General features: G+C 36.1%; 1 protein-coding gene across 1 annotated transcript in view; it reads right to left on the reverse strand.

The window, feature by feature from the left end:
- The window catches only part of LOC105221546 (A disintegrin and metalloproteinase with thrombospondin motifs gon-1), an 87,250-nt gene extending 78,169 nt beyond the window's left edge, over positions 1-9,081 (reverse strand). The window contains exons 1-2 of the mRNA XM_011198605.2: positions 8,954-9,081; positions 4,544-5,750 (exon numbers count right to left, since the gene is read on the reverse strand). Coding sequence (XP_011196907.2) covers positions 4,544-5,569 — 1,026 coding nt within the window. The 5' untranslated portion in view covers positions 5,570-5,750; positions 8,954-9,081. The remainder of the gene's footprint in view (positions 1-4,543; positions 5,751-8,953) is intronic.
- Positions 9,082-22,622: the final 13,541 nt, after the last annotated feature.

Consider the following 22,622-nt stretch of genomic DNA (forward strand, 5'->3'; position numbering starts at 1 on the left):
ATATTTTCGCACCCAAATTCAACCACAACTGAAAACGCGTTCATAATAGTTAAAGTCTTACTAAAACTATTATATTTAGATGTTTTCTAACCAAATTGGAAAAAAAAATAAAATCGCGAAATGCAACAAAAAACAGTTATGTGTTATACTTATACGGAAACACAAACTCCAATTTTGAATGCGAATTTATGTGTCTGTATTTTTTAGTTTTTTTTTACGGAAATCTCAAAATAATAAATTCAAAATGCACATATAAATTCCCGAAAACAGCATGCATGTAAATGTTTATGGCGAAAAATCATTAGCGGCGACTTACATTTAATTAAGTGCCGAACAAAGTGAGGCGCATGCGCAACAACAAACTGGCGACGATGGCGGCACAGATGGCAACCACTTTGGTGACGCCAACGCTGATGCGCATTCAAATGTTGTCTTTCCAAGTGCGCGTTTGCATGAATATTTATGAGTTTCAATGATAGTGGATGGATTAGGACCGGCACCCACGCGCAAAGGTGATGGAATAAAATATAAAGGGTGATTTTTTAAGAGCTTGATAACTTTTAAAAAAAAAAAAACGCATAAAATTTGCAAAATCTCATCGGTTCTTTATTTGAAACGTTAGATTGGTTCATGACATTTACTTTTTGAAGATAATTTCATTTAAATGTTGACCGCGGCTGCGTCTTAGGTGGTCCATTCGGAAAGTCCAATTTTGGGCAACTTTTTCGAGCATTTCGGCCGGAATAGCTTGAATTTCTTCGGAAATGTTGTCTTCCAAAGCTGGAATAGTTGCTGGCTTATTTCTGTAGACTTTAGACTTGACGTAGCCCCACAAAAAATAGTCTAAAGGCGTTAAATCGCATGATCTTGGTGGCCAACTTACGGGTCCATTTCTTGAGATGAATTGTTCTCCGAAGTTTTCCCTCAAAATGGCCATAGAATCGCGAGCTGTGTGGCATGTAGCGCCATCTTGTTGAAACCACATGTCAACCAAGTTCAGTTCTTCCATTTTTGGCAACAAAAAGTTTGTTAGCATCGAACGATAGCGATCGCCATTCACCGTAACGTTGCGTCCAACAGCATCTTTGAAAAAATACGGTCCAATGATTCCACCAGCGTACAAACCACACCAAACAGTGCATTTTTCGGGATGCATGGGCAGTTCTTGAACGGCTTCTGGTTGCTCTTCACCCCAAATGCGGCAATTTTGCTTATTTACGTAGCCATTCAACCAGAAATGAGCCTCATCGCTGAACAAAATTTGTCGATAAACACATTTCGAACCGAACACTGATTTTGGTAATAAAATTCAATGATTTGCAAGCGTTGCTCGTTAGTAAGTCTATTCATGATGAAATGTCAAAGCATACTGAGCATCTTTCTCTTTGACACCATGTCTGAAATCCCACGTGATCTGTCAAATACTAATGCATGAAAATCCTAACCTCAAAAAAATCACCCGTTATTAATAATGATTATGTCTAAATATTAAGATTGGAACTTAAGAACGGTAATTTTATTTTTTAACGCTGATGCTTCAGCCTTGAAATCCAACGCAGAATCACTCTTGCCAACAGGTGCTACTATGGACTGAGTAGGCAATTGAAAAGCAAAGTCCTCTCTCGACGAACAAAAACTAAACTCTACAAGTCCTTCATCATTCCCGTCCTACTTTATGGTGCAGAAGCGTGGACGATGTCAACATCCGATGAGACGGCACTAGGAGTTTTCGAGAGAAAGGTTTTGCGGAAGATTTATGGTCCCTTAAACATTGGCAACGGCGAATACCGCAGAAGATGGAATGATGAGCTGTATGTGTTGTTCGACGACATAGACATAGTCCAGCGAATAAAACACAGCGGCTACGCTGGCTGGGTCATGTTGTTCGAATGGACGAAGGTGCCCCAGCTCTGAAGGTTTCGATGCAGTACCCGCTGGTAGAAGCCGAGGAAGAGGGAGACCTCCACTCCGATGGAAGGACCAGGTGGAGAAGGACCTGTCTTCACTTGGTATTACCAATTGGCGCCAAACTGCCAAAAGGAGATATGCGTGGCGCGCTGTTGTGGACTCGGCTATAACCGCGTAAGCGATGTCTACGCCAGTCAAGAAGAAGAAGAATGCTTCTTATATTTTAATTTCCTACAAAGCATAAAAGCAATTAAATTCTATCTTTTAATTTTTCATAAATTTTGCTTTCATAAAAGTTGTGTCGAAGTGTTCGATATTTAATTCTAAAAACAGACTCGTCGAATCCATTTTTAGCTCAAGCAAAATTCAATATTTGCTGCAATTACCAGCAAACAACAAACATAAGCCAAAAAAAAAAAACACAACAACCACGCCACAGTCGTAAAAAACGATTATGCATGCTATCTCGTATATTTTTGCATAATGAAAACCTTTTAAATACAGTAACAGTTAAGTCAACAACAATGAAAAAAAGTACAAAAACAGCAACAATCAACACGACAAGTGTGCAAAAAAAATGCAAAATAAAGCAAATCAACTTGTGCAAGTGTGTGTAGAACAAAAAGTGAAAAGCAAAACAAAAACTTAGAAACACATTAAGGCATGCAATAAAATTGTGTATTTGCATCGATGTGTATGTGTATGAATACAAAAACATATATAAAATGAATTGCCGGCAGCGGCGGCGGCAATAACATTTGCCAAACTAACTAAACTAACAAACAATGAAAATAAAGCAACAGACAGCAATTGTAATGCTAATCGCTCGCTATGCGCGGCAGCAGCAAGTAGCAGCAGGCACAACAGCAACTACAACCGCGCTAAGCAACAGTTCCAACAGCGTTCGAGAATTTGAGTCATGTGCACTTTTCGCCTTAACACTGCTTGGCTAGTTCAATTTCAGATTTTTTTTATTCTTTTTGTTTTCAATTTTATTTTTATTTATCGAATTGATTTTCACAAAAAAAAAAACAAAAAAAACGAGCGGAATCGATAAATATTTATGTGTGAGTGAGCACTAGGGTGATTCGTAAAACTAAAATATCCAAAAAAATTTTTGCTTTAAGAACCTTCAAAATTGGTGATACGGCGGCAGTACAGACAAATTTTGATATCGATTGAGGCTTGTTACCTCAAACCTACCAATTGCCACCAAAGTTTCTACAAGCATCTCCTATCATCGATTTGGTGTTGTATTATAATCCAAATAATAATTTGCAATACTTCAAAAAAAAAATGTACTGGTTACAGTTCCTTATGTGTCCATTAGTACAACTCAAACACTCAACGGGTTAAGAGTTTCAGTGCCCTCACACTTGGGGTCAATTCGTCGCGCCATACACTCGAGCTACGCTACCGCAGTCGGCTACTCTACACCTTAAATGCACATACATATATATACTCATATATTTATGTATATATACACAAAAATATGCCAATATTCGAACATGTGCAGAAACGCTCTATAATTCGTTTATTTCGCGCGCACTGAAGCATATTCAGATTTATGGGTATTTCGATACAACCGCGTGCATAAAATGGAAATAAAAGCGTAAAACAGTTGAAAATAAAGCATTTTAAAACAAAGAAATTCAAATAAGGAAGTCAGTGTAGAGCGCAACCGGACCCAACGCACATTGTAACAGTATTTTTGAGTTTGAAATTTGGTTTCGAAATTGACATTTTCAAGCTGGAGAGCATGAGACATTTAAGGTTGTAATTTATGATAGTTGTCAACACTATATAAAGATATAAGCACACGAGTCGCCAAAATGTGAAGAGTGGTGAAACGAAAAGCAAGTGGAATAAATCAATGAGACTGTCATACAAGTTGAAGTTGGAAAAAAAAATGGTTTCACCTTAACAATTATTTAAGGAGATTTTTTCCGAATTTAATTCAACTTGAACAGACAAAGTTTTTGGTTCATATTTAAGTTTTTGGCAAGAGCACAAAAATAACGAGCGAAGGAATGTGGTGAAACGAAGAAGGTTGGTATACCGTTGTTGTGTGATATGATGGGTATAAAAATTCGCAAATGCAACCATATATGTGTGTCTATACTTAAGAGAATAAATAAAAAAATCGCAAAAACTAATCGAATCAAATTAAATGGATTTTTTAGCCAATACCTCGCATGTGTCCAAAAACAATTAAGACAAAACAAAAGCACAAAAAAAAAAAACAAAAACGATAAAAAATGGTAGTATTGAATATAATTTAAGCCGCAGTGAGCGATTAAAATAGACACTGAAACATTGCAAAAAACACTGTACTATAAGTGGCGCAAAAAATATTTTGGTACTCGGTACTCGTTATTATTTATAATTCGTTACTTGCACTGAAATTGATCCATAACAAAATATAACCAATAATATTCAGAAACGGAAAAGCGGTTACTCCAACGAAAGTACCCGGTTTTTTTTTTTTGGAAAATTAAACGGATTTTCAAATGTCGATACAAGCTGTTCATAAGTACTCTCCACTTATTGTATTGTTTATAATTATTTTAAATACCATAATTGTCGATCACTAATTTTTAAATAGTACTAATAGAAATAAAAAATATGATCTTACCTGTTTCTCAACCAGTGGACGTGTGTAGATGAACTCCTTGCGCGGTGAATATAGCTCTGGTGGATAGCCCTTAAAGGAATACCGCAATACACTTTCATCGGCAGACTCGCCCGTGGTGAGCGTCTCCACTGTACAACCTCCCGCAGTGCCATAATCCGTGAACGCAACAGACTGATACAACGGTTCACCGATGCTGTACGCTGGACACGTTGAGGTCGTTGACGAGCAAATGGACGCATTAGAGGCGCTGAGCTTCAAAGAGCTCGAATTTAGCTGGGCGCTGTAACGCTGTTGTTGCTGCTGTTGTTGTTGTTGTTGGTGCCGTTGACGCTGCTGTCGCAGCAGCTTTAATGTCGCGTGCGAATTACAACGCTGGCTACGATTCAACTGATGTGCATGACTATCGTAGGAGGCAAATGAAGTGGTGTAGTCGAGTTGCGAACGCGGCGCTGCTGCAGTGTTGCTATACAAAACCTCCACATCGGCGCTATCCCAGTCATAGTCAGCGTAGTCAGTGTCATTGTCATCATAAATGCCGCCCTCAACTGTTTCGCACATGCATTGCCCCGCAGCGCTGACTCCACTGTCGTTGTTTTTGTTGTACCTTGCATTACAGCAAGCGTTGGCAGTTTCATTGTTTTCATCGGCAGTGTTCACTTTGCTATCACAAGCGTCTGCATCAGCTGTTGCAGCTGCGAGCAAGCGCTCACACTCTGCAGCAACTGCCGCGATGGCAGCGATGTCGCCATCAGCGTCATGCCAGTCATTAGCGCTTTGCTTGCTTCGTATATTTTCAGTCGCCATGCAGACTGGCAACGCCTCCTTGGTGACACTCTGTGTCGAGTGAATGGGCGCTGGAGGTGAGGTCTCGGCTGTAGCAGCGACGCGCCGGACGGGCGGTGTTGTTGTCGTTGCGGACGCGCCACACCCATTGTTGTTGTTATTATCACTATCGTTATTATTATTATTATTACTAATATTATTGTTGTTATTGTTGTTATTGTTGTTAACAGTCATCATGCCCATTTTCGGCGAACGCTCAATTTACTCAACTAAAGTGGCTTGCGAAATTCAGCTTCCTACATGCAGCGGGTATACGCTTTTAATTGAATTTATTCGAATCGAATTTAACATAAATTCGAGTATTTTTCTTTTTGGCAAAACTCTAGCCTTTGCGCTAAATGTGAAATTCAGAGGAAAGGCAATGCTGCGATGAAAAAAAATTGCTTAAATTTAAAACACAATGAATATTCAACCAAAAAAAAATAGTAAAAAGAAATGTTTGTTTCGCTGGACGCTCAATTGAAATCGGGTGGTCGCGCGCGTTATTGTGGCGTTTTCGTAGCGGAGCGCGCGGCAGCGCGGATCGTTACGTTCCGCCGCGCTTCGCGTTTATATGCGTTCGCAATGTCACGTTCCGCCGAAATTATAGCTGTAGTTGTTGTACAATATTTTATTGCTGTTAGCTAACTTTGTTTGAGCTTGCCGCTTGGCTCTTTGCGAATTTTCGTCTTCGTTTGCGCTTACTACCGCTGCTCTGCATTTGCTGTGCTTGCGAATTTTTTACCTAACTCTTTTGCACTGAACAGCACACACATACAGCGCATAGAACTCAGGCCACCATTAAACACACTTTATACCTCAACGCAAATCGCACCCATCCCCTCTTAGAACCGTTATCACAAGCGCTACAACTGCTTTGCTCCTGTAAGCTCCTACAAGTAAGATTGTTTACACATGTGTTTGTTGTTGGTCGGCTTGTTTGAGTGACTCTTAGTTACCACTTGTTTTTCATCAGCATTTTCGATTTTCGTGACTGTTGCGGAGTCATTGCCGTGTGACTGCGGCGTTAAATTCGCAAATATACGAACATGCAATATCGGCGGCGACGATAAGCGAGCAGCAGCGCAAGTTGCTGTTTACCCAGCTTAATATTTGTATGCTTTTAATGTTTTCGCACACATTTCGCTTGATTACAGTTCGTCCGCAGTTATCACACGGCTGTAGATTGCTTGCGGGATAACACAGATAGTGTATGAGTATTTGCATACTAACTAAAACACGCGCTTATTGTTGTTGTGGTTGGTGTGTGTGTGCGATTTAGAATCTTTGCGCTTCCTCAACACAAGGCGTGAGATGCTTTACGCCATCATTTATCATCGCTTTCCGTTACTTTGGCGCGTTTTTAATTTTATTTATTTTTTATTTTATCATCCGTTTTTTCACAGTTCTCAGTTCTCAGCTGTTTGTTAGCGCTTTTGCTACACACGGTTCGTTTAATAGTTTCTTTTTTTTTTTGTATTTTTTATATTTGTTATTTACGTTCGTTGTTCTTTTTATTTTCGCTCATTGTACTTAATGTTTGTTTTATATTTAAACTTTTTTGTTCTGCGACAATGACTTTGAATCAACATAATTTGCAATGTTTAATCTACTGATAATACAGTTGAACTTGCTACATACGCACTCGACTCGACGGAGAGATAGTGAGATCGCTACATCTACTACTTAATTGTGTTTATTTTTGCATATAAAAACTTATAAACTTTCGAAATTTCCATTTGATCATGTGCTTAATTAAAATCTTCTTACAACAACAATTGCTTTAGGATCTGCTGTTAGATGACCGATGCTAACAGTAATCACAGTTGGAATCTATAAATACAACTGTACTCTCTCTAAGCTTCAGCTTTCTCTAGCCAATATTGAGTTCCCTGTTTTCTTTACTGACTTGAAATGTATTTTAAATACATATTTCGGCCTTTTTTACACTAGTCCACGTATAGTCTTTGTAATATATTCTTGCAGACTGTAACTCTCGACGAAAATGTGCCAATTTTTTTTGCTGTAGGGTGCTTGAAATTGACCATCGAAAGCAGAAAACATGCAACTTCAAGCACATGACCAGACACAACAACGCGTAAGACAACAACAACAACATGTGTAGTTACAACCTCAAAATTGAGCAACCGAAAAAAGAATCAATGTCAGCAAATTTTTACACACCACATTTTACGTTAAATGAACTGCAAAGTTTACTAAAAATTATTGTATTTAAGACAAGAATTACTTCGAATTAAAGTGAAGAGTACTTTTAAAAAATAAGCATTCCAATGTTGGTTCAAATATGATGTTGAGTTTGGTTAATCAGAAATATAGTTGGCAAGCCTGTATTCTAATAGATTTTGTTAATTTATTTAAAATCTATATTTAGCTGTTTTTTCAGTTATGCAGTAATAATTGCCCTTTAATTAACTAATTAGCTATCATAATTATTACTTTTATATTATAATATTTTTATTTTAAGTATCAGTTTAAGATTTCAAATAATTTTTTTGTATTTTGTAATTATTTTCTGTTAAAATGTTTAATAATAATTTAATATTTTGTAGGCAAAAAATTTCCGAATACAATCAATTTTAAACTTTTTCATAACCGAAATTCTAAAAAAATTGTGTACCCCTGGCGCCTGATAAGAAATGTTGAAAATTCTTATATATATTATTTTTTACACACTAGCTTTAAAATTATCAAAACCAATTTCAGACACTAAAAATATAAAAAAATTAATTGAAAGTTTGAATATTAAATGTAGTGAAATATAGGAAACCACTACTCGAATTTCCTGTTTTTGTTTTGGCTTGGGTTTTGTATATTCTTGTTAGTTAAAGAAATATCACTTTTTCAGTTTTTAGAGTATTTAAAATGTGTAAAAATAATTTATATTAATTTTTTTATATATTCATATTTTATTTCCTTTCGAAACTATGTATTTATACATCAATTTATGAACACTGTGCAGCAATAAAAGCAAGCAACGGCAGCAATTCACAGCACAAGAGTCAAGCGGTCGGCAACAGTTTAAAGCGATGTAGTACACACACTCAAAGCTGAAAAAAAAACATTTTTCACAAAAAAATTTGTTTTTATTCAAAAACAGTAGCCATATTTATTGCACTGTGTATATCCAAAATAAATATTTCATTCAAATATATTCGTTTTATTTCATTTGTATTGCACTTCCACAACGCTCGATTCACACGCATTCAATATTTTGCACAATAAACACTTTATTTTATTATTTCGCATACAAACACATTGCTCTGAGTATAATTCTAATATTTCATTGTATAACAATTCGTGATTTCTGTGCGCTTTCGTTTAAACTCAACTTCTAATTCAACGCTAATCCAATAGGAAGCGATTGCCAGTCGAACGAATATGTTTTCTGTTTTGCATACGCACGCATACACTTTCACACACACACACACACACTTATAAAATTATACGCGTTTATAAAAAATTTTAACAAAATTTTAATGAAATAAAAATAACGTTTTCGATATTTCAATAAAAACTGCTAAATAAATATTTAATTGAAATAGAGGCGAAAAAACGTTGAAGACGCACTCGTTACCGCCACAGCGAACGCTAACCATCTAAAACCAGTACACCGTAGTCTCTGAGGCGCGCCGCGCAAAAAGTCAACTTTTAAAACTCTCTGGCAGACAGACAAAACAGACATATAGCGTTGTCGAACGTCGCCAAAGCAGAGTCGCGCAGCGCCGCGCCGCTAGGCAAGCAAGGCGTTTGCCGGCCGCTCACTCTCATCAGCATTGTCGCTGCAGCGGAGTCTACAGCAGCCAACGCGGTTGACTTCTATGTAATTTACTATGCTGCTCAGCAACCAACAACAGCAACAGCATAAAATAGAGGCAATGGTAGGCGTATGTACTACATACATGCTTTGGCGTTCACGGCAAAAGCGAAAGAGCCGCAGTGCCAACACCGAGTGATCGAAACGAACATCCAAATTTTCGAAATATTATTTCTCGCGGTTGCTGTTTTAATGGTCTATTTTGTTTGGCATGAAATTCAAGCAAAGTGCTTTGGGACGCATACGCTTCAGCCAGCTGGCCGTTAGCTGCTGGCCGCCGATTGCTTAGCTAAAATTTTTCTGGCCAAGCTAATGGACCCGTCACAACGCTTTGTAGCCTTTAATGTATAAATTTTACGGTGCACATGTATGGGTGTAGGCAAATGTTTTGTACTCGTGCAATGCCGTGGGGGGTATGACATGGGATTCTAATTTCATTTTCATCTTTTTACACACGCGCACAGCAGCAGCACAAAAGTGGTTTAATTTTAATCGCCCAAGAAATATTTGTAAGGGTTTTAAATAATCTTGGTATTAATGTAAAATCGTAAGAAGAACTGATTTTCAGCGGGGGTTATCTTAGGCCCTCCTCGAACTATTCAGCTTACAAAGAGATAAATCAATTTTAACATTAGATATCCAATATAGCGTGGGCATAGAAATTTTAAGTTCTTCACTGTTATGATTCTATATATTGGTCTACAACTTTGTTTCCGCCGTTTTTTTGTAAATTGAAGTTTTTTTTTTTTTGTATAAAAACGGTTACACATGTCGATGAGCCTCAGTCACACTTTTCTTGGAATTAAAAAAGAAAAGCAAATTTTTCCGCAAATGTCGAAAATTCGGCTCAAAAAGTGATATTTTCAGTTGAGAATAAGTTTGGGATGCAAACAGATCTCTACAAATATTTTGTTGGGTTAATGTTGACACAAATGTCCAAGATCGATATAAAAGGATTTAATCGATTTAATCGACCAGTGCTTGACCCTAGAGACATCCCCGCAAATGTCGAGAATTCGGCTCAAAAGGTGACATTTTCAGTTGAGAATAAGTTTGAGATGCAAACATATCTCTACAAATATTTTGCTGGGTTAATGTTGACACAAATGCCCAAGATCGATATAAAAAAAAATCGATTTAATCGACCAGTGCTTGACCCTAGGGACATCTATTGAAAAACGACGAAAGCGAATTTGTAGACCTGACATTCAATATAACGCTACTTCAGCTTTCATACCAACTGTTGGGAAATGGATCTGGACTTGACTCATATATGTCATACATTTGACTTGAGACCACTTATCAGACGCCGAAAATACTCAATAGTAAACCTCTAACAAATATTTATAACCGCCGCTTCTCATGTGCGCTGTGTATAAAATATACGGTTCCGTTCGATTTTAGCGCTTCCTTACTTTTTTTTTGTCTTACGTTAGACAGCTTTTGTGTTTGTGTAATTTTTTCGATTAGTCAAGAGAATTCGCCCAATTTTTCTGATGAAAATTAATTCGAGCAATCTTGTGCATCTGCATAGTTTGTCTGACATAAGAAGATTTCTTAACCCTTAACCGATGGGGCAATAGCAGATATGCGGCCTTGCCAAGGTCATTCGATAAAGCAATTGAAGTATTGAAGTTTTGATATACGTTCTAAGCCAAAATGGAACTAACATAAATGAATGGATAAAAGATATGCAATCTGTCAATGACTTTAGTTTGAAATAAATTTGTTTAAATTTTTAAAATATTTAACCCTATGACAATACCAGAGGTTAATTAATATAAACCTGAGTGTTAAGTATTTTATTTTAAATTCGCATACGTGTACTTATGTTTCTAAATTTTTTTTTTTTTGACGCTCTCAAACCCGATCTACTGGATATTTGCATCCCAAGAATATTATACCTGTAATTCAAATTTATTTTAATTTTCCAACAAAGGGTTAAAACTAGCCAGTATTTCTCAATTCTTTTTTCAAGCTTAGTACGACAAAATATTTCACCCAGACATCGGCTGATAATATGCTCATATAATACATACATAACTACATATACCAATTCCAAGACCACGTTCTTTTCGTACTGGCAAGTCAGCAGATATTCACCAGCTCATAAACCAGACTTCAAATACACACACATACATGCACATATCACACCACATGAGTTTGCTGTTATTTGAGCTGAAACACGTGTGAGAGCCGTGAGAGCATCATAGCTTTATGTCTGTAAATTGGAGAGCATTTGCAGTATGAAAAAATTAGCAAAGGTTTATTCAAACAAAATTTGTTCGCGAATATTTCTAAGCGATCGGCCAAGTGTGTGTGTGTGTCTCTAAGCTCTGAGCGTGCGTGAAATGGCTCTCTTTAATGAACGCTGCGCTGCTCTGCGTTCGCACCTACTTTCTTGCTTTAAGCCGCGCTTAATCGGCTTGGCTTTCAAACGGTGTTCTCCGCATTCCCCAACGACATATTTTCAGCATAAATACTTTGAACTTTTTTTATTTTCTGTATTTTGATTTTGGTCCAACACGGAACGCGTTTCGTGTTTTTTGTAGATAGTAAATTAGAGACAAACATCTGTAGGTTTTCGTGTGTGCTCGTGCGTAAATCGTATTGTAGTGCTTGATGCAAGCGCGTTCGCATCACAACTTTTCTTTTATGCTGGGCGTTAAAGCATTTTCCTTTTTTCTCAAAACCATAATCCTTTCATTTTATTGTCGAAAATTGTTTTTTAAATTTTTTTTTTTATTAAGCAAGCCTTCGCGTGTCGTGTAGTATTTTGTAGTAGGCTTTTGTTTTCTTAATTGTTTTCATTGTATTGTATTGTTTTCATTACAGATTGTATCTGCTCGTATTGTTACTATTATTACAGTTTGCTTTGGCTTTGTTTGATGACTTTGCGTATAAAGTAGGTGTTGTTAATGAAGCTCGATATCATCATTTATCACTTCACGAATATTCAAAGAAAATTTTTTTTAAATATTATATTTCAACTTTTAGGCTACTCTCGTGTGAAATCTGTTGTATAAGTTCTATAAAAAATAACATGTTATATCTGGCTGCTTCCATGTGCTACAGGCATATTCTTTTATAACTTTATACCGGGTTCATGTGTGCGCGTGTATCAACGATTTTGTAGAGTCATAATCATACTAGCTGAAAGCATAGATTTCAGCTTATCACTCTGCTCAGTAAGTTTAGTTGAAGTGTTAGGTGCGTGTGTAACTATCTACGATTTTCATACATACGATTATATACATTTTTTTATGCCAGTGTTGGTTGTTACTCCAGGGCATTGGCTTTTAGTTGATGTTTGTTTGAGTGCACGAGCTAATTTTAAACAACTTTCAACACAACAAGTAATGCTTAGAGTAATCTCAACATGGCTTATTCATTAAATTTATTGGGTTTCTTATACAGTATCTAAACTATATTTTCTGTGGAAGGTCTTTCATTAAAAAGTAGGTTGATTAATTTTCTCCGAATAACTGTGCTTACTGTACATACTTCTTATTATTCATATTGTATTTATTATAAAATTTTAATATGTTATTGAGACCAACATGACTAAATTCCTATATTTCTGAACTCGCTTCCGGTTTCATTCCGGAATTCTTGAAAAATTTGCAAAGTTATACAGGCGCTAACCCAATTTCCATATATTAAAATTATTATTAGGGCTTAAAAACATTTTGGCTTTATAAAAATCTGCTCTGCCCGTAGTTGACCACTTCCTTACCTCAATCAAATTTGCCTCAACGCTTAACCCTTAGCTCTGTTTACTTCCACTTACCTACGCCAACAGACAAACCAACAAATGTACGAACATAAAGATAAGTTTTGCACACTTGCGCACACATACATACATACATACATACAAACATATTACTATAATTTTATTCGTGCATATATAGATTCCTTATCTCCCCAAGCGCCGTCCTTTGTAGGTTGAATGATTTTGTTTCGCTCGTCGCATCCGTTTTCTTCACTTTCCATTGTGCTGAAATCAAATGAAAAAACTTACAATATTTATATCGCTGCATGTGGTGGTAATTTATGGGTTTGCTTCCTCGAAATGGTCCATGGCAAACAAGAAGCATATGTGGATGTACGTAAGATTGATTTTTTTAACAAAATCTGGGTCTGACTAAAAAGTAAAGTGAAGCTCGTGTACGTCTGTCCATCACTCAGTTGGTCCATTTGAGTGATGCCGTTGTTTGCCGCATTTGTTGCGGTTGCTACGCTGTTGTTTTTGTATTGCCGCAGATGTGTTGATAAGCGTTTTGAGTAGTATTTTTAGCAAAAATTTAAGAATTATAATAAACGAATTTTTTTCTAAGTATTTTAGTGAAGATAATAGATCAAAGCGTTTCGAAAGTATATTTTCGATTTTTTCGCATTGCTTTAGTTGCATAAAATTTGCAGTTTTTCGCACCTTCAACTACCATAATGGCTTCATTTAAAGCTTTTATTGCATACATATAAATAAGGTATTGCAAAAATATTAGAATTTATGTGGGTCACCTTTTATTTTTTCTGCGAAATAGTTTCTTATAATAAACCTTCAGCTAAAAGCAGCAGTTTTTAAGGAATAATAGTTGAATTTGATTCTCGGTTGCATTTTATGTTTCAGATTTATTACCAGGTTGGAGTAGTTCGCAGATTCCTCGAAAGATAATAGAGCACATTAAACAGGACCGGAAATAATTTTTTTAATAAAGACTGTTTCAATCTTGAGTGTTTCAACCTAAACAAGTAAGGAAGGGCTAACTTCGGGTGCAACCAAACATTATATACCCTCGAAATTTATTGAAGAAATTTTATTAAGATAACACACAAATTTACCCATAAATTCGGTATAAAGTTTAATAGAATAACGAAAATCGTTATATATAGTATATGAGGGCTGAGGTAATTCCTGAACCGATTTCATTCATTTTCATCAGCAAGGTATACTATATCCAAGATTATACGCTCACTTATTTTGCTAAGATAACTCACATATTAACCAATACATACATATATGCGGAATAAAGCCCACCGTACTTTTGAAAAACCTATAATTAGGCATATGGGAGCTAGGAGATGTTATGACCCGATTTTAATAATTTTTGGAACAGAGACACACTATTAGAAGAAAACAATTTCCTCTTAATTACATTAAATTATCTGAGAGATTTACCCTATATTCGGTTAAAATTTACCCTTAGGCGCTGAGTTCAACATGTTCGATATCTGGGGCCTTGAAAAGTTATAGCCCGTTTTCGACAATTTTTTCACAAGTGAAGCCAGAGATGATATACACTATTTGTGTAAAGTTTTATTCCGCTATCTTCATTGGTTCCTTATGTATATATTATAAAGTGCGGGAATCAGATGGAATTAAAAATTGAGTTATAAGGCAAGTAGTCGTGGTTGTGAACCGATTTCGTCCATTTTTTGTCCGTGTTATCTGGGTGTCAAGAAAATATTATATACCGAATTTCATTTGAATCGGTCGAGTAGTTCCTGAGATATGGTTTTTGACCCATAAGTGGGCGATGTTACGCCCATTTTCCATTTTGTAAACAAATCTGAGTGCAGCTTCCTTCTGCTATTTCTTCTGTAAAATTTAGTGTTTCTGACGTTTTTCGTTAATGAGTTAACGCACTTTTAGTAATTTTCAACCTAACCTTTGTATGGGAGGTGGGCGTGGTTATTATCCGATTTCAACTATTTTCATGGTGTGTGGAGGGGTACGTATGAAAACCGACTGCAAAAAGTTTCGTTTATATAGTTTCATTGGTTTGCGAGATATATACAAATAAGCGATTTGGGTACAGGGCCACGCCCACTTGCTCCTCCCTAGTGCGATCCTTTATTCCAATTTCCATTTTATTTTTATAACTTCATTTATGGCTTAGTTATGACACTTTTTGTTTTGGTTTTCGTAATTTTGTGGGCGTGGCATTGGTCCGATTTTGCCCATTTTCGAAAATAACCTTCACGGGTGCCAAGGAATACGTGTTCCAAGTTTCGTTCGATATCTCAATTTTTACTCAAGTTATCCGTTGCACGGGCAGACGGACGGACGGACGGACAGACAGACATCCACATTTCAACTCGTCATCCTAATCATTTTGATATATATAACCCTATATCTAACTCGTTTAGTTTTATGAATTACAAACAATCGTTATGTGAACAAAACTATAATACTCTCTTAGCAACTTTTGTTGCGAGAGTATAAAAATGTTTCAAAATCTCGGCTTCTTTTTCACATCCGCACACATGAGCTGCTGATCGTTGCCGATCTAACGTTTTCTCTTCTAATGAATTATATATAAGTAGATGTAGACCAATAAAAATAAAATTTAGAAGATCACCACAAATATCGTTACATGTCCATAAACGAGAGCACTTGTAAAATATACAATAAAAATATTAAAATCATTAAATTTTGCCTATGATGTTCTATGAAATTAGATAAACATATTCTTCGAGTTGTGCATTAATTATAAAACGGTATTGACCGAGTTTACAAACGTTTTGCATTTCGTTTATTAATCGTAATATTTGTTTGTTGTGATTATTCTTGAAATCATCCATACACACATGCACATACGCATACATACATACGTATATGCCGTGTATAATAAGTGCAGTTCAATTGAATTACATTTGGCCAAAATTCGGTAATTGCTTGATTTTTGATTTCTCTTAATAAATTCTGCAATGCGTTGCTTGCGAATTCCCCGCATTTCATTGAAATCATCCAAAATCATTTCGCTTACATAAGACGGCATTGAGTAAATAAACACTGAACAGATACAGAATAAGTGAAATTTTAGAAACCAATCGCAAAGGAGATCTAAGGAAAAGCGGCCAAGAACAATTGAGCGCAGTGGAACGTGTGTGAAGAAAATATTGCCGCACGCACCTAACACTTGAAAACTGGCGAGTTAATAAATCGTGTTCGTGTACAGACTAGTGATGGCGAAAAGATTGCGCTACTGGACGACCAACTAAAGAGTGAAAATTTTTTACTCTATAAGCAAACATCAGATGTGTTCAGAGGCGTTTAAACATACCTCTCCAAAACTAGCAAATCTACTTGGACAGTGTCTGGCGTAATCGTTCACTTGAAAACACATTATGAGCGATATCTCTTATTGGGGTAGTTATCTGGAGATTAGTAATATTGGTAACGGTTTCATAAAACGTTCAATTGGAACCATCGAAAAGTTAGTTACTAAATTATGTCTAGCGTAGATTACACAGTACCAATTCCTTCCGATAGAGGCGGACCAAAAGTGTAGTGATTTTAGCCTACTTGGAAACAGAGGTAATATCAGTACATATCGTTCTGACTTCTTCTGTGATTTGCCTGTAAACGGTGATGATACCGGAAGTAAGCCGACTTTAAGTTACCGCGGGCTCACTATATATACAGCTTCCAGCGCTTTGACCACAAACAGACAAGTGCCTGGGTATGCATGTGATTTGTGCTTTGCTATTACTTGGAATGCGATTGAGTTGAGTGTGCGGTGGCAAGCAATTGGCACGCGCCGATGAACAATAAGCGAATAGCCACAACAGCCGGCAACTGACAGCCAACAGCGCACATTTGCCAACAAGTACAAGCCAAGCACAAGGAATCGAGAGGAAAAGCACAGCTGCACAATTGAGATGTATACAAATAATGCATGAATTAAGATGGAAATGATATCGTTCAGTTCGAAATGGTTTATTTGTAAATAATGATGTGTGTGTGTGCGTATATTTAAATTTAACTTTACGCAATGAAATCATTGAATGCGAATCTGCCAGCAACTTGAGGCTCAAGTGTGCAAAAGCCAGCGTTCAAGTAACAACAAATGTATATATATCTACACGCAATGAAATCGATTTTAGTTAATAAAAAGTGAAGAAAACCAAACATGCGTGTAAACAATGAGTGGCAGCCAATTAATAAAAAATTATAGTTTGGTGGGCGAGTGCGTATGCGTAACGCAAAAGTAGCATGCGATAAAAATTAACGCAACATTTTACGAGTAACTGAATTTGTAATGTTTGGGCGTTAATCGATATTAAAGAGTTAATACTATGCTGATATCTACAATGTTGCAGCATAAAAACTGAAAGCCAAGTGGCACACTCACTATATAGTATATTTAATGCTGAGTGCCTTCAGTGCCGCGAACATAGACTCGCCGGACAGCGTTAGCAAACCATATTTGATTTGCAAATAATTGAACAGCCAAACCGGCTGACCAGCGATCATTGCTAAATGCCACACACAGTCACTAACGCCCAGTTGTCTGATTCAAGAATAGCAAATATAACCAATACAACACAACTACAACAACCCACAAAGCAACTACTTACGGCGAGGCTATAAATATTTATTTAATTTAGTTGAATACACAAACACACACATACGAATACATGCACCCTTGTTCATATGTGCGGCTCTCTATCCATGAAATTAGTTTATGACTTTCGGACGCGTCAAGGCACTAATGCTATTGGGCGACGCTCCGTCGGTGGAGAGGAGTGCCGCTGGCGTGCGCGCGTAAATCATCAATTAACAAATTGCAGCCACGCATACCGATAGTATTGCGTATGCCACACAAGTGGCAGCGTACAAATATGAAATGCTCGCCAAGCAGCACATGTCCACATACAGCATTATTATTATTATTTTATGTGTTTTTCTGCTTAGCTCGTTTATAGTGTTGTCCAAGAGTGACCATGGCTCCGCTCAGCTCATACAACGTGTCTAGCTGTCGCTGCTACAGCTTAGTTGCAACGTTCGAATTAGTTGGGATCCACTAAAATTCATTTAATTAATAGACAAAGCAAAAGCGGTTAATTGCAAAAAAAAACAACATTCAATGTGCCAGAGCAGATTAGTTACCCAACGGTGTTATACGGCGCTTGTTCATCTGAGAGTTGATAGTATTGATAATTAGATTTGGTACATGAGCTTGAATTTGAAAACGAATGTGAAAATTTCCTGTTGAATGATTCTGTAAGTTAAGCCAGTAGTCCGCTTTAGGAGCCGAAAAAAGCGTTTTTTTAGCAACTATTTTTGAAAGGGAAATGGAATTTTAAGACGATAGTGTACTATATTTAAGGCTTAAAAAACAATATTTATTATTAAAAAATATTGAAATTTTTTCAAAGTTGTAAGTATTTTTCTGGAGCGCCTGGAGTCTTCACTTGTAAATCGGTGCCGGTGATGGAGGTCGTGCGATGCATCTGAAACAGTCGAACCATTTTTTTTTTTATTTTTAGAGGTTTCTTTTCTTTATGAACTATAAAAATACCGAAGAAGTTATAAAATTCCAAATTTTTTCGAAGTTTGAAAAAAAAATCACTTTTTTAAGAAAAAAAAATTGACTTTAAGTTGCAAAACAAGTAGTTTAAATAATTCTTTTGTCCAACTTTTTTAGTTCAAATAGACGATAATTTAATACTGAAGCTAAATCACTTCGGTTTTTTTCGATCGGACATATATTTTTTTGCTATCGCCGGCACCGTTTTCTAACACTTGTGAAAATGAAATCTCGAGAAAACGCGCTTTAAAGTTTTCGGTTCCAAAAAATATACATATATATAAAATGCTCGATGCTCGACCACTAAAACTGCTCTAGCTTCGAAAATATGTCGAATTGGCCTCTGGAATTTTAAAGACTTATTCTTAAATAGTTTTGGAAGAGATTTAAAACAAAACAAAAAAATCGATTTTTTGAAGCCTGTAAAGCAGACTACTGCCTTAAAGTATATAAACTCATAACTCCGTATGCACATTTTTGAATCCTTTCAGAGTCATTACATTGGGATTCCAAAAAATGTGTCTAAAAGCAAGCTCCACAGTCAACAAAGTTTGATTGTATTTCAAAAGGATCTTAGTTTCATCAGCCATTTGGACCCTGGTAAAAATTTTACGTCCATAAAATGGTCTGGTGATTTAAACGCGTGACATCACTTACCTTAACGTTGGATATAATGAAGTTAACTGCTATATCCATATAGGTATACGAGGGCTGCTATATATATTTCTGACCTAGGCAACACTAAGTGTTGCCAGGTGCAATCTTACATTTCCATTGGAAAGTTTGACATTTTTTAGCATAACATCACTCAGAACGTTTTGTCATTTAATCGTGAATTGTTTTATTTACAGGGAATTAAAAAATTCATCTCGGCCAAAAAATGGAATTAACTCGTGAACATTTTCGTGCGATCATTTTTCACAATGAACTAAAATCTTTGTATGGCTATGAAGCACCATCCCATAGCACTGTGAAAAACTGGTACAACGAATTCAATCGTGGCCGACGGTCGCTCAAAGACGAATTCCGTGAAGGTCGTCCAAAAACAGCCGTTGTGCCAGAAAACATCGATGCCGTACGTGAACCGATAATGCAAGACCGTCATGTAACATACCTTCAGATAGAGGCATGCCTATGCATTTCTCCCACCAACATACATTCGATATTGCATGAACACCTGGCCGTAAAAAAGGTTTGTTCTCGTTGGATCCCGCACAATTTGACAATCGCTCAAAAACGGCTCCAAAAAAGTGCTTCGAAAATTGTTTTGAGCGCATGCAAAAGTGTATAAATCTTGATGGAAAATATTTTGAGAAACAATAAAACCATTTTCGTTGATAAATATTCCTATTTTCATTATTAGGCCAGAAATATATATAGCAGCCCTCGTATTAGCTTAATTAATGCTTAAAGCTTTTGTTATATATTTGGCCGAATCTTCCATTAGTGATTACATTTTTATTAAAAGAAGAAGCTTCATAATTCATTGTACACTTTTTACTTTTCCTAAGAACCAATTCTTAGTCCCGCTCTCAATCTATTCGCCCAACGCAAGCACCGTATGGTTTTGTATCAACAAACAAAAACACGAATGCAGCATTTCCTTTAAAAATGTAAACATTTTTATGATAACTTTTTTTGACTTAAATGCTTCATATTAATAAATCTGTGTGCATATAATTTATACAAAAAACGCTTGCAATAAAAAATGCTAACATACATATGTATGACGCGCAGTTTTTAAACATTTATTTCCGGCATGCAACATCTGCCATTTGGCGATTTTCTTCGTATTGTTCGACCAGATTTTATGAAAGTTTACCAGCTCTAAATTGGGCTAGCCAAATAAATAAATAGAAATTAATAATTAATAGGATTAAATGCATAGGTATAGGTTCTATATAGACGAAGAAGCAGAAAAGAAACTTTAGAGATATAGTTTTTGATGACTTCTATGCAGTTTCTGCCCAAAGTCCAAGCAGCAGTTCGCTAAAGTAATAAAAGCTAAACAATTAAGTTTTAGAAAGAGTTCAAACAATTCCTTTCCTTACAGGGGAAGCGTTTAGGGAGCAGCGGTGTCAGGGACTGTGCTCTTCTTCCCACAAAAACAAGAGCCATCATATATCTTTGTAACACAAACCAAAATAAGCAACACATTCACACTCGGTACGAATTTGCTTCAAACCATAAATCACGCCGTCAATGCATGTCCAGTGTTCAATGGATGGCTTTAAGGCTTCGACTAACCCAAAGCATATTCATAAATTTGAGCGTGTAAATATTATATGCCAACAAAAAATTGTGCAATGTGCATACATACACGCACATACCTATATTATACAGATATTTAGTTACAGAGGTGCTTAGCTACTTATGTCCAAGCATGATACATATATGTAAATATTGGTCGTCTTCAAAATTGCTTAGAAGTCGCAACTAAAGTGCATAAAACACTCAGATATATATATATATGTGTGTGGGCTTATGCAATATAATTTATTGTGCAGTTATGGCTTTATATTTTTAATTTTTTTTCTGCTTTTTTGCTAGGCTCAGCACTAAATTACACCAATTGTTTGCCGTCACTTTATTTTGATTCTGGCCGGTTGTTTTGATTGTGTTTTGATTACGTTTTCAATTAATCATTGCTTGATTTGAATCATGAATTTAGCCAACAAGCTTGACAGCCTGTCATATTTATTTCTTGCTAATAATCAATGGAATGCATGTGAGCAACAATTCTAATATGCAATGACAATCTGCATTACGGTGCATATGTGTATGTATGTGTGTGGCAGAATTTTCTATGCTTGCTTGTAATGAATTTATTTGAATGGGAAAAGGTATTTTAGAATGCAAACGCATACATGTTGACACACATAAATGCACACATGAAATGCATATCAATGTCACTTGCTTAGAATTACATTTCTGGAAATGGTCAACCGAGAGTTGAGTAACTTAGAGCTGACTTAAAAGTTGAATGTGCCACAATTTACATAACCAAATGTGAATTATAATACTTATTTAATTCATAGTTCTTTGGGAGTTAGGTAGACCCTCAAGGTATCAGGAAAGTCAGGAAATTTTTGGAAAAAAGTTATCAGTGAGAGTCATCCGATGGGTCTAAACATCACTTATGGATCCGATACAATGCATTTGGTTAATGTTTTGAATGTGAACAATCTATTGAGTTGATTTAGTCCAGTAATACATAAACATTTTCAACTTTGAATATCTCGGATCTTTGAATATCTCGGATTTTTGGGAGTAATACAAACATCGTACTACCAATTTGAAGAATCAAGTGTTATTCGTATTATTTCATTCTCTTTGATCAAGCATTTCTCTCATAATTATGTGTAAAACGCGTATCCCATAATTGATATGAGTAATTTCTACTCCTTTGCCGTTTCACAAATCAACGGCTTCTCATTGATTATAATCACTGTCAATCACTGTAATTATATCGACAAAGTCTTTAACAACACGCATGCGCGCTGAATAGCGCAAAAGGAATGTTAGCAACAAATGAGCGTGACTGAATGAACACTATGATTTCCATACAAATGGAAGAACTTATAAAACATTGAAAAAAAAAAACATTTTAATCACTAAAAAAGCAACAAAAACTACGCGCAACAAATCATAATTAACCGAAAGTGTCAAATGTACAAAGAATGACAGGCGAAACGAATTCTCCCTCAACTACAAGACGTGCTGAAAATTAGAAGAAAAAACAACGTATGAGAAATACACGAGTAAGGACGTCTAGAAGTGAGTGCATCAAGCTTCGCTGGTTTCTAAAGTTCAATATAGCTTTTTGATCCCTTTTTAGGGTCTCTTAAGGACCCGAACTATAAAACTAAGCGATGAGTTTAAATTTAAATATAATATCAACGCTTCATAACAAACCGATTATTAATGAACAAAATGCTCCGATTGAGCCGTATTTGATAGAATAAAAAAAATGTTGCGCTCGAGTTTGTTAGTTAAAACAAGTAAGGAAGGGCTAAGTTCGGGTGTAACCGAACATTTTATACTCTCGCAATTTATTTATTTAACTTTATTTACATTATATAATACAAAATTTGACCCACATATT

Source organism: Zeugodacus cucurbitae, chromosome 2 (assembly GCF_028554725.1).
Source record: "Zeugodacus cucurbitae isolate PBARC_wt_2022May chromosome 2, idZeuCucr1.2, whole genome shotgun sequence".
In the NCBI taxonomy this organism is placed as follows: Eukaryota; Metazoa; Arthropoda; class Insecta; order Diptera; family Tephritidae; genus Zeugodacus; species Zeugodacus cucurbitae.